General features: G+C 42.0%; 1 protein-coding gene across 1 annotated transcript in view; it reads right to left on the bottom strand.

Moving 5' to 3' along the window:
• Window positions 1-3,560: 3,560 nt before the first annotated feature.
• The window catches only part of ADNP2 (ADNP homeobox 2), a 12,297-nt gene continuing 3,260 nt past the window's right edge, over window positions 3,561-12,597 (bottom strand). Inside the window, exons 2-3 of the mRNA XM_010086080.1 lie at window positions 11,011-11,100; window positions 3,561-6,530 (exon numbers count right to left, since the gene is read on the bottom strand). Of these exons, the coding sequence (XP_010084382.1) occupies window positions 3,561-6,530; window positions 11,011-11,100 (3,060 nt within the window). The remainder of the gene's footprint in view (window positions 6,531-11,010; window positions 11,101-12,597) is intronic.

Raw genomic sequence — 12,597 nt, 5'->3', positions numbered from 1 at the left:
ACTTTGCTACTTGGCATCGAGGATATTTCCTAGAAAAATGTGCCCACAGTTAAGTTTGACAAATGTTATGTTTGAAAACGGCACAGACAGCTGCAGTAGAATTCCAGCTTTATGGATATTTGCTGGGAACTGCACACTCAAAATTGTGTTTAACAGCTACTTAAACAAGCCCCTAAGCTTTCCTGAACATCTTAAGACAGTGAAGGGAAAAAAAGTTTGATGTGATGGTGAGCTGTAGTATTCTCCACAAGAATACAGGACTGAAAACCAGTAACAAGGGCGTTTTGGGCTTTGTCCCCTTCCAAAACATCAGTTTACCAAACAGTATTAACTGAACTCCCAGCACATTAACACATAGAGAAGAAACATGAGCAATAATCCTTCCTACTACATATTCCAGTTAAGTTATCACACGATTTCACAAGCACCATTTTTCTGCTCAAAAACTCAAGACACCACAACCAAATATTTCTTGAACACAGCAACTTCTCCAGACCAACACCTTTCAGAAGCAGAAGACTTGCAGGTATTTTTTTTATTCCCATACAGAACAAGCACTTGCTGTAACCATCCTGCAAACCAACCGGTATTCTTCCCAACTGGACTTCTTCTAAGGTGGACCTGAGCTTCATCTGTGCTTTAAAGACTTGCACTCGGAAAGCCTGCGGCAGAGGGCAGCTCCTCCAGCAGTCGCTTTCCCCAGCAGCACACACCAGGATTGCCAGCCCCTGTCCACAGAACAGTGCCAGAGAGGCATCTGCCCCAGAGCCCCCCCAGCCCTGCGCAGGGGCAGCAGCACCTTTCCCCACTAACCCTTTCTAACCCCGTGACTTCTGTGTGCAAGAAGCCTACAGCAAAAGCCTCCTTTGGTTTAAAGTGGTTGTTTTCAGGCTCCTTGGCTTTTCTGGAAACCAGGACCACACTGTGCCTCTGCCACTGTTTTTACATTGCAAAGTTCACCTGGGTTTTGGGTGTTTCTCCAATCCTCGTTTAGTGAGAGCAGGAGGAGCATTTAGTGATAGCAAATTAGCAGCAAGATTTCAGAACATCAGTTGCTAGAAAAACATGCAGCTGTCAGTGAGATAATGCAAGATCTATAATGCACTAAGGTCTACCAAAAGCATCTGGATTGAAGTTCTAGGTCTTTCTTTCCTTTGGGTCTTCTAACAGCTATTTTGCACCAAAAGAAACTTTCATATCCAGTACCCTGAATACATTAAAAGGGTGGGGGGGGGGAGGGAGAGGGGAGGAGACAGACAGTTAATCATTTGCACACACACCTAAGACAAAGTTAGAAAGCTGGTTTATTTGAAACTGTGAAATCAAAGTCCAATAAATAAAAAGTTTAACATCACCACTGGACACTCTGTAGGAAAACTCTGGTAAGACTGGACTGCTCTCTTGGTGCCCCAAGTATGGACAAACCCTCAGTGACTTCCCAGCTCCCCACTCCAAGCCCCACTGTTATCTCAAGAACAATCTTGAACCATTCACGGCAAGCCCTCCCCAGCTGCACGCGGCCAAATGCCTCCCTGCTGGAGTTTCACCCCTACCAGCAGAACTACCCCAAAGATGGCAGGGCTCACGCTATCAGGGTTTTAAGGATGAAAATTGCTGCCTAGATTTCAGAACTTTGACAGAGCATCCCTCTTCCTCACTGAGCCCTTCAAACTGGTTCATGAACCATGCTATGCCCAAATATCTTTTTTAAATTCTTTTTAATGACATAAGAACACACTGCTTCTTAACTCACTGGGACTCTTTGGAGCGGGGTGAGCAGCAATCCTATGAATGGTGCTTATGTTTGTTCAACACCGCTATTAAATTACTAGGTTTTTCCAAACAGCAGATTCTCTCAGTTTAACTGTATGTTACATATGCATTAAAATTCTTTGAGTGATCAATACGAAAATATCAAGATTGTATCCAAAATAGAATTTCAAACAGCTTATAGAACCTCAGGTGGCCCGTCACCAAATTCTGCTAAAAATGTCATGTCCTTTTAGAAACAGCACAAAAAACAATTCTGTATCTGCCCTAAAAACCATTGCAGAGGGCAAAAGTATGCATACAACTTAGAAAAGCCCCAGCTATACACTTGGAAGTATCTGTCACCCTTCCCTGTAACACTGGCTCAAGTGAACTGACAGAAGAGCCAGCTCTTTTTTTTTTTTTTTCTTTGGGGAAAGAAGGGTGGGGGAGAGTGGGATGAAGGAAGAAAAAATAATGTATATGATAGGTTATTTATTACATAACTGGCTATTAATGAATATTAGAGGCACTGTTTTACAAGCCAGATGAAACAAAGCATATCCAGAAAGAAAGGACAGGACTAACACGGCCTCAGTGTGGCCACCAGTACTAGAGACAGTCTGTTTGGGTGTTACACTATTCTTACGGTCTCTATAGGACAATAAAAAATGATCACTACATGAGTATCGTTGGTTCAGGTACTCAACAGTTTAAAGTCTCTACACTACCAATTAATCCACTTTCAGTTTGTACGATTTCTGACTCCAAGTCATGTCTCTAATTTGCTGGGGAGGAGGCACTGCTCAGTTACTATCTCACACAACAGCAATTTAAAATAAAAATGGGATTTTTCACCAAGCTTAGGTGATATTTGGATAGAGCTTCTCCCGAGAAGTGATGTGCACAGAAGTCATACACTCCATGTATCAAAGCAACCTGACACTCTCCCAAGCAGTCTTGTTTGTGGAATAAGAAAAAAAACCAAATGCTGCTACCAAGCTTTGAACAACAGGTATTTAAACAAGCAGGCTTCAACACCAGCAAAAAGAGTGAACACTTCTGGTTAGTAAAGATCTATTTAACAGATAATAACACAACTATTTCAAGTCAGTTAATTATAACACTTCAATGGGCACCCCAAGCCCCTCAATCCCCACCATGTGAATACTAGTTAGATTCTACAAGTAACCAGACTTAACTGGCACGGGTATTTTGACTGAAGGAAAAAACCAACCAACCACATTGCCGTGTTTTTTTATATCGCTACCAGTGCACTGGGAATTTGAAGGAGCAATGGATGTAAAGGCTACAATCATTTCTTCAACAGACAAAATAAAAATAGGTCAAAAAAACTAGGACTTAAAAACACAATCAAACATGTTTTTGACGTAGTTTAGCTCAGTATATTAACCAACATTATACACTTTATTGTTTAGAAAAGATGATGACATCACAGAAAAATAAAAATAAAATTTGTTTTTAACAAGACAAATGTTTTACATGGTGCTATAAAAAGTGTCATGGGAGCCTGGAGGGGAAGAAAGGAAAACAGAAGAAAACAAACAAAGAAAACTACTCCAGAAAAAGTAAAAAGCTAAAACAAATTCCAGATGCACAAGTCTGAAGGTTTTAGCTTTTCCAAATACACAACTATGTGTGCCTTTCACAATAACAGTCACAACTGAACGAGACTTGTTGTATTACTGCACCCTTCAACAGGCCAGTCTGCAAGTTAAAACAACACCATAAACTCCTAAATTCATAACTATGCAATTATTCATAGCTTTTAGCTGGTAAAAAAAGCTTGCTTACATATCTACTGGCTGATCTTCTATATTCAAACTGTGCTTAACATTTTTTAGTTCAGACATACTGAAACCCAGCAGCACAGAGGGTTTGTGATTCCGTATCGCCTTTAAGCATGTATTCCTCCTTTTTCCAAAGAAGGATGCAACATCAATTTTCCACGCGTATAGCAGCGAGGAAAGTAATTCCATCTCTTTTGCAGAAGGATATGGCCTCTCATGAAAGTAGTCTGTCAAAAACTTGTGTTGAGCCTCATACGAATTGTGATCATACTGTCGAGGATCTACTGCTAGAATGCGAAGCTCTTCACTAGAAGGAAGCTTCCTCATCTCAGTCCGACTATGAGTCTTTTGTCGTTTGAAAGGCACTACCCCTGAATTCACTTCTTTTTCTGGAGATAGAGCTACACCAGTACTTAAGCTGAAAGGCTGCTGTTCCTTATTCCTTTGGTCTTCTGCAACAAAGCAGGAATCCAACTGCTTTCTTTTCAGGACCACAGAAACATGCTTTTCCCCATTCACAAACAGGAGCTCTTTCTTCTCTGTACGCTCCAGCTGCATCTTCGCACTGGAGTTGCTCTCTTTGGGAGCACTTCTACAACGGAGCAGATGTACAGCAATAGCTGTCAGAGTCATATTTCCAGTGTACACACCGCAACAGTGAATGCACTTGAAAGCAGGAGACTTCAAAATTGTATGTACGGTTGGCATGATATGATGCCGCTCTTTCAAATGCATTTCATAGGCTTCTTTACTAACAAACGTACCGAAGCAGAAGGGACAGGTTAACACTGCTTTGTTGCTTCTTTTGTTCACTTCCACCATCTGAGGTTTCACTTTGATGTAAACAGGGACAAGTGTCCTTGAATTCAGCCCAGCAAGCACTGCCAAATGGATTTCTCTTTCACCGATGTCTTCTTTTGGTAACACCGTACTGAAATCAAAGTGTGGAAATACAAGGTCACCCTGAGCATCGTTACCTAGCTGAAACCCTCTGTTGCTATAATCCGCATGTAACTGCTTTTTCCCATTGTGTGTCATTTTATTGTGCTCTACGAGGCTTTTTAAGTCGTGGAAAGTAACTGTGCAAAACAAGCAAGCCAAGCCATGCAGCAGGAGATGATTAATGAGCTCCTCCTCACAAAGAAAATGTTTACAAGAGAAACACCGGACCGTCTTTTCCGTCATCCACCTCAGGAAGGGCGCACAAGCTGCAAGTTTGTCAGGTTCCGGCGTTTCCTCCATTTTTACTTCACCATGTTTGTGGGCCACCTCCATGTGCACCTGGTAGACATTTGATGGGAAAAGCTCATTGCAAACAGGGCAAGTCTTCCACTGCTTAGCCTGCCTGACAGCCTCACTTGTTTCAGGAGCAGGCGGGGAGGCTTGTAACGATACATTCTGAGAGGTTAAAACCACCGGAGGAGAGGGTGCACTAGCTGGTGACTGGGACAACTGAGCCACCGTCCCGGACTGCATCAGCTGGATGGGCACTTGCGGTGGCGTAACAGTTGCTACTCCACCACAGGGAGGTACAGGCAAAGTAACCGAAACCGGGGCGAGCGTGTAGGTGGGTATCCCGTTAACCTGCTTCCCAGTCGGGATCAACTGCCGAACTATAGAACCTGCAGTCAAGAGAGTCGCGTTCTGAGAAACTGCGGGTTGAACCGGCTGATTCACTGGGATAACTGCTGGGGTAACAGGCTGTTTAAGCTGAAGAAAGCCAGGTCTGACAGGAACAACCCCAGAGGCAACGGGCTGGTTAAGCTGGAGAACCCCTGACGCAACCGTCTGCGCCACAGGAAAGACCCTGGGACCGAGGGGTCCGTTCACATTCCCAAGCGACTGGTTGACAGCGAGAAGTCCCGGTGCCACTGGTCGATTCACGGGGCTGACAGGCTGAGTGACGGGCAGCGCGCCAGCTGCAACTGGGCCATTTATAGTACCGATGGGCTGGTTAATAGGAAAGAGCCCAGGACTGACTGGGTGATGCAGAGGAAGAACTGTGGGGGCCACAGTTCTAGTTACGGTCCCAACAGAATGATGAAGAGGAAGAGCTCCAGCCTGCACAGGCTGATTGAGGGGGAGCCTATGGGAAACAATGATGTGCTGGGCAGGTGACGGTTGAATATTAACATTATTCTGACCTACAGGAAGATTACTAGATACAAGAGTAACATGCGACGGGGTAATAACCGGAGCAGGAGCTGGATGTGGAAGGCTACCAGAGGCACTTGGAGCAGTCAGTGATCCGACTCTGTTTTGAACTGCTTTTGGCTGCACCACAGCCTGGTTTTGATTATTCTGTGGAAATGCAAGCTGAATGCAAGCCGGAGCTGCGACAGAACCTGCTGGGGCATCAGCAGGTCCTGCAGATAGAGAAGCCACTGCCACGTTTTGGAGAGTCTTTGGAGCAATCTGCATTTGTTTCACGAGTCCTGGTTTCATAATACGTTCCGAAATCACAGACCGAAGTTTGTTCTCTAGGTCTCGGTGTGTTTCAGCTGTCAGGACATGATACATTAAAGAACGGTGGCTGTCTGCAGAAGCATTACATTTTTTACAGTAGTGCTCAAAAGAATTCTCTTTACTTTCGTCAGGTTTCTGGCCAAAATATGTACTTATCAAGTTTTGAAAATGGTTCATCAGCACATGTTTCTTCATATTGTAATACAATGTGTCTGTAAACTGACATTTTAGACATGTAAATACTATGACGTCACTCCTGATTTGTTTCATGCCATCCAAAAAGCTGACAGTATAGTTCTGTATTTTTTTATTAGATGAATGAAACATTCGGATATGTTTTCCCACTACTTTGGGATCAGAAGCAAATGCACATTTTGGGCAAGGAACCACCAACTCTTGGTCCATTTCATCCTCATGGTAACGGTGCAAGTGATTCTTGAACGAAGTAAGAAATTTTGATGAGAACTTGCATAAGCTACAGCAGTACGGCTTTGTTCTGTATCTCTGCAAACAAAACAAAAACATCCACTTAGAAACTGCCAGTTCCTAAATCCCTGTTATTGTGTTTGAAAGTAAGTCTGAACCATCACCTATCAAAAGTGCCTTCACTGCATGTATAGCACGTATCTTCTCAGTTTCATCGAGATCTGTTTTTGAAAAGCAAATTTAAAGATTACATACCTAAAAGGAGAAACATTTGTCCACTTTTTGCTTCTTTGTAACTTATTAAGAAGCCTTAAGTGAGTTCATTTCTACTCCACAAGAAGTAAGGCTGAGGTCTGTTTTTAAAGATGGGAATCACAGAACAAGCTAGGAAGAATTTGTATGCCACTATACACAGGAGGTGAAGCCCTAGCAATTAGGAACAGTAGCCCTTCTAGTATGACACTTTTAAAGCTCTATTTAGTTCAGGACCACCTCTTATTTACTAGAGAAAAAGACAGAAGAGAGAAAGGGCAGGGGTTTTTTTTTTTTAAATGTATTTCAATACTCTACCCTTCGCTGAAAGCTCTCTAAAAGTACCTCTCCCAGCAAAGCCACAAAAAGCCACAGAATTTTTAAAGAATATTCTTTTGGAGCCAGATAAATGATAGAAAGGAGTAAAACCCCCTTTTATGATAAAGCAGCAATGACCTCTTCATATTCTCTCAACATACTAAACATCCCATCATAGTAATTTCTTTAAGAAATTTCCTCTAGCACACTCGTTATAGAGCAAATAGATTCTTCCCAAAAAAAATTTTAATTGCATAAAAATAACCCTAACTATCTTCAGCTAAACAGTGGTTTGCTCTCTCAATTACATGTCACTTGACAGCATTACTTTTCTTATTCACACGAACATTATTTGCTCTGTCAACCATTTTTTAACAGCTTCCTAGGAAGCTAACCCTGGCTCCTGCCAAATACGACAGAATCAATCACAACATCATCCAGGTAACAAATCTGCACTCTCAAACATCCCGTGGAGCTTGTCTGTTCCCTCAGATGTGTTTTTCACCTGACTGACCTCTGCCTCTGAGGAAACACCACTCAAAGCGAACGAGCTGTTCCACCACACAGCATGCAGACTAGCTGGATTGCCCACACACACCTCACAGACACATTATATAGAACTGGAGCAAAAATCTGTGCAATTATTTTTCTGTCATTTCATATAGCCAGTAAGGTGTCACCTATTAGCAGTACTAAGAGCATCACCCGATGATAACCACAATCTAAAATCCAAATTCCAAAGACTGGGTCAGATCCAGGCACCCGCTGGCTAAGGCTGCTGAACAGTACACTGTGAAGGTTATCAGTGAATCATCCTCTACTTACCCTCTCTAGGCGGCTGCTCTCATCTGCTAGCAAACAGCACCACAGCAAATTAGAAGCAGCTTCAATCTCACTTTTAAAGCATACTGATCAGTGAAAAGCCGTTGCCACTACTGAACAAACGAAGCGTACAGAGCATTATTAAAAGCTGGCTTCACGAGCCTTACTTATGACCAAGTCAAGTGACAAAGAGAAGTGACAAACAGAGGTGACTGCTTACTTTAATTGCTTGTGAGAGGCTTAGAAAAGCTTCTATGCTTTTAAATACGGGGCCTCATACACTCTTTACTCTCCCCCTCCCCATTTCTGGTTTGGGTCTTTCTGCCCCCATAAACCTCCACCGTAGCATAATACACTGTCAATACTTCCTTGCTGCTAAACCGGAACAATTGTTGAACACCCTTTCTACAAGGCAGTGGTCCAAGTGCTGAATTAACTACTATCCCACAGTAACAGTGTTATCACTTCTTATACAAACAAGCATCGCACAATACCACTAAGAAACAGCCCCAGTACCTGCATACTGGTAAATCCAGGGAAAACAGTGTTCCATGCCTTCTTAGATACTATTTTTTTTTCAGAGGTAAAAATTATGAGACTTCAGCAAAAGTTCTGTACCTCAAGTTCTATCAAATTAGGACAAATCCTAAAGTCCCACTACCTAGCCCAAAAAAAAAAAAATATCCCCCAAAAATCTGTTTCAGCAGAAGTATGTGGAAGTCTGCTGCTTTGAAGTTTTCTGTATGAAATCAAGCTCTTCCACACAGACACCTCAGAAAATCACTTCATCAACATCTTCTCCTTACATATGCACCTAAGCTGCTTTTCATATTCGCAAGCACTACTACGGTCTACTAGTGGCAACTCAGCTTTATAGAAATTCAACAAAATAAGAATTCTAAATTACTTAGGAAAAACGAGGCATCTTGGAGATTGACCAACACCACCCTAAACTGTACAAATGGAATCCAAAAAGGCTTATTAGAGGCATTCAGGAAAACTCAGCTTAGTCCCACTCCAAAGAACGCACCCCAGAATGCAGTAACACTTAGTTGTGTAGTCTCACATTCCCCACAATCTAGAGACAAGCAGAAAGACATAACTGCCTCCAAAACCCCAAGTTCCTCCAGAATTATTGTCTCCCTAAAAGCAGTACTAATGGTAGAAACCACCAACTCATCTAAATAGACATCTTCTCCAGCCTAGAGTTTCTGATGTCGCTCAGACAACTTATTTTCCCCTTATGACAACAACTGTGGAATAGAAGTTGGTCCTTCAGGATGTTCTTTTCTCCCAAATCTAGGCAGCATGATGCCAAGATATGTGAATGAACCATGGCTGTTTAAAGAAAATAGGTAGAAACAAACATAGTACCCAAAAGACATAGCTGGGCAAATCTGTTCAACAGCAACCCATTACAAACTCTACGCTGAAGTTCATCAGATCAGACTCCAGTCTTGGGTTTTGGCAGATACAGATACTACTGGTCGTGATGACTATCTGAGTCAGGATCTGTATTTCTCCCTGTGGGTAAAGGATCAGGTCTCTGTGCCTGGTCTCTCTCCAGACAACAGGGATGAAAGAAGATTCCCTCTCTCATGCATGCTTTTCAGTTCTTCATTTTCCCTGAAATAGCTAATCATTTTCCTAAAAGACTGTGGAAGGAAGACAGAAAAAAACCAAACACCTTCATCTTAAGTTTTAGAAGCTTCACTCGCTCTGTCTTCATCCTCTTCTTTCCTGTTTCATGTCTGGAGAGGAGGGGGAAGCTCCCATACTCATCTAACACAGAAGATCTCCCAACACTGAATTTCTTTCTTTAGTCAGAAGGTACAGGAAAAAGCAAAAATAAGACAATCAGCAAGGCTAGAGCTCAGGTAAGATGCTGACTGGAGCCAGGAGACCTGATAAAAGGAGTTTTCCATGTGAATAAAGACGAAATAAAAAAGGAGAGGGGGGGGAAAAAAAAAAAAAAGAGACACCATAATGACCATTAACGGGATTTATTCCACTCATCTAAACTAAAGGTAGTCTTGACTAAAGGTAACTGTAAGCCTCATCGGAAGTGGTGGTAAGAGGCTAGCCGCAATCTGCCTCTAGGTCCTAGTCAACCAAGTCATATTTGACTCTCTCATCCACAAATTCACACAAATAGATGAGCCTCAAGTCTTAAACGTGCGAACCCAAGTTCAAGTAAGAAGAACTAGGAGACAAAGCAGAAAAAGGTCCTGAAGATGGGGAGGGATCACTTTCTACTAAACTACAGTTTGGCCAAGACTGAGTGGCTTTGTTTGGTCTGACTGTACCTGGACAACTTTGTTAAAAAACTCAACTATCGCCCTCGACAGCCACAGTTCGTTTTCAAGACAGTAAAGGCAGATTAAAAAAATCCCAGCAAGCCGCCACCACACTACTCTAAACCATCAGCTGCTGACTCAGGATGAGAAGAGCAGACCCACTGCTGTTCACATGCTGCCGACAGGCCTTCCTCATGGAAGCCATCAGGAGCCCTGAGACTCTTCAGCGCAAGTGATAACAGACTACCTCTTCTTCTGGATATACTCCTACGCTCTACATAGTACCTTAGAAACTTGCAGGAACACAAAATTATAGAAATCCTTTGGTTTGTTCATCTCAACGCTGCCTTTCTGGTAGATTCTAGCATCACACAAGATTCCAGCTACACAGAAGTAAAAGCTGTTTCCCATACACAAATCTAACTGGAATAGGTTTTCCACTGCAATCCTACGCAACTCTATCCCAAGCTGCTAATGATAATTTCAGCTTAATGCACTCACGTGTACGCAATCACATTTGCGCCCTTCCAATGAAACAAGCACATGGTACACAAGAGCGTGTTAAGACTACACATCAGACTGGGCTAAAAAGGCAGAACATTAGTGTGGCACCCTAAAACTGATGTTCAAAGTTGTATTCTTAAAGACAGCAAATGGCACGTACAGTCCTTATAGGCAGCTGCATTACAGGGTAGAACACAGAGACAATGAGAGATTATTCCCTGACTAATAGGACCTAGAAAACACATGTTAAAGCTTTTTTTTTTTTTTTTTTTTACCATAGAAGGGTGCATTTTAACTTGTTAATAGCAGAAGTTTGCAACTCCCCATGCACACCTACCCAGAATTTTTAACGGAAATATACATACCTTCCTTTTGCCCACAGACTCCCAAGGAGAGACATCACTCCATGAAGTGTTACTAAAATGTTTTTCACCTGGGTCAAAACTTTTAAGATCCTAAAAGAAAAAAGAAAACAAGAAATAATCTGCTTTTGCAGTCTGTTCTGAATACAAAAACAGTCTTAATACAGAGCAAGGAAAAAGAGAAAAGGAAAAACCACACCGAGGATGAATGGAAAGTCCATACAGTATTTGGATACAGGTCTCAAAACTCAAATAAATTACTTCTTTGACCCCTCTTTAATTTATTTTACCTCAAATACTTGTTCATATGACTGCCTTGTAATATATTAGGAATTCTGAGCACTTAATAGTTACTGAAAATAATATGAGTGAAAATATTTTCACTTTGAACTTGGCTAGAAGTAGTAGAATTAAAGATTATTTTCTCCCTCTGCCTTCCTCCTCCCAAATCTGTAATATTTCACTATTTACTTACATTTATTAACTTACCACTACAGTGTACTTTGCAACAGGTTTTAGTGTTAAATCTTCATAGCGTTACTATGCTTTTAACTTGGGAAAACAAAGATATTCCCAGAAGCTTATTTCAAAGAGCAGCATTCATTTTCCTTAAGCTGTGAAAGCAACAATTCTATCGTGTCTGGAACAACCATGACAGGGTAAACAACTTTCCTCACTGCGTTTTTTCTAATCAATCCCATCAGAGCAGTTTATGTTCCTCAACCCAAAGCCAGCTACTACTCTAAAAACTTTAAGTACCTCTCCAATTTTCTGAGGCCCACACATACCCAAACACAAAGTTAATGAAAAAAAATAACTAGATTCCTGTGTGCTAGGCACTTCTGAGAACCCCAGGCTAGCTTCAACAGCACACAACAGTGTCCTAGATAAGACACAGGCTACAAATCCAGGCTTAACCCAAGAAAACTAGCATCACTTGTCCCCGCACATTCCCCTTCCCTCAACAAGACCCTCGTCACTCAAAACTCTGCAAGATGCTTAGAGAGGGTGAGATGCTTTGGCCTCCGCACCAAAGCCCACTGGACCAACAGAAGCAGGTAATAAGGACCACTTCAGATTAGATCATCTTCAAGAGAAGTAGAATTTAAATCCAATAGTTTGTGGTCAAAAAACCAATGCTATATTTATGTGAAATTTATAAGCAACACAGGATATACTGAGCAACACAAAGAAACAAACCCTCTAGCAGTCAAATACACAACCCTCCTTAATGCAGGCTGTTTGCACAAGGCTGCTGTTCACACTGTGCAAGCCTGAGCAACCCTGGCTGTATAACAGCACATCGTGAGCCAGGAGGGCATGCCAGCGATAACTGGATTTAAATTAGATTACTCAAGAATCTAGAAGAATATAGCTACGTTTGCAATAAGCTTTCAAGCTTTTTCAACCTCCAAGTTTCCCCAAGGAGAATCCTGAAGAGCTCAGAGCAACAATAAACAAACTCCTTCCGTTTCAGACCCTATGGAGGCACTGAATGAGTCACCTATTTGCCCTTTAGCCAAATCTTCTTAAAAAAACCCAACATCTTAGAAAGAACCCTTGCATGCAACAAGAGAAATCCCACAGCCT

The sequence above is a fragment of the Pterocles gutturalis genome, unplaced genomic scaffold, assembly GCF_000699245.1.
Source record: "Pterocles gutturalis isolate BGI_N339 unplaced genomic scaffold, ASM69924v1 scaffold42775, whole genome shotgun sequence".
Classification (NCBI taxonomy): domain Eukaryota; kingdom Metazoa; phylum Chordata; class Aves; order Pterocliformes; family Pteroclidae; genus Pterocles; species Pterocles gutturalis.
The sequence above is the reverse complement of the archived record's forward strand: the minus strand, read 5'-3'. Positions and strand labels throughout refer to the sequence as shown.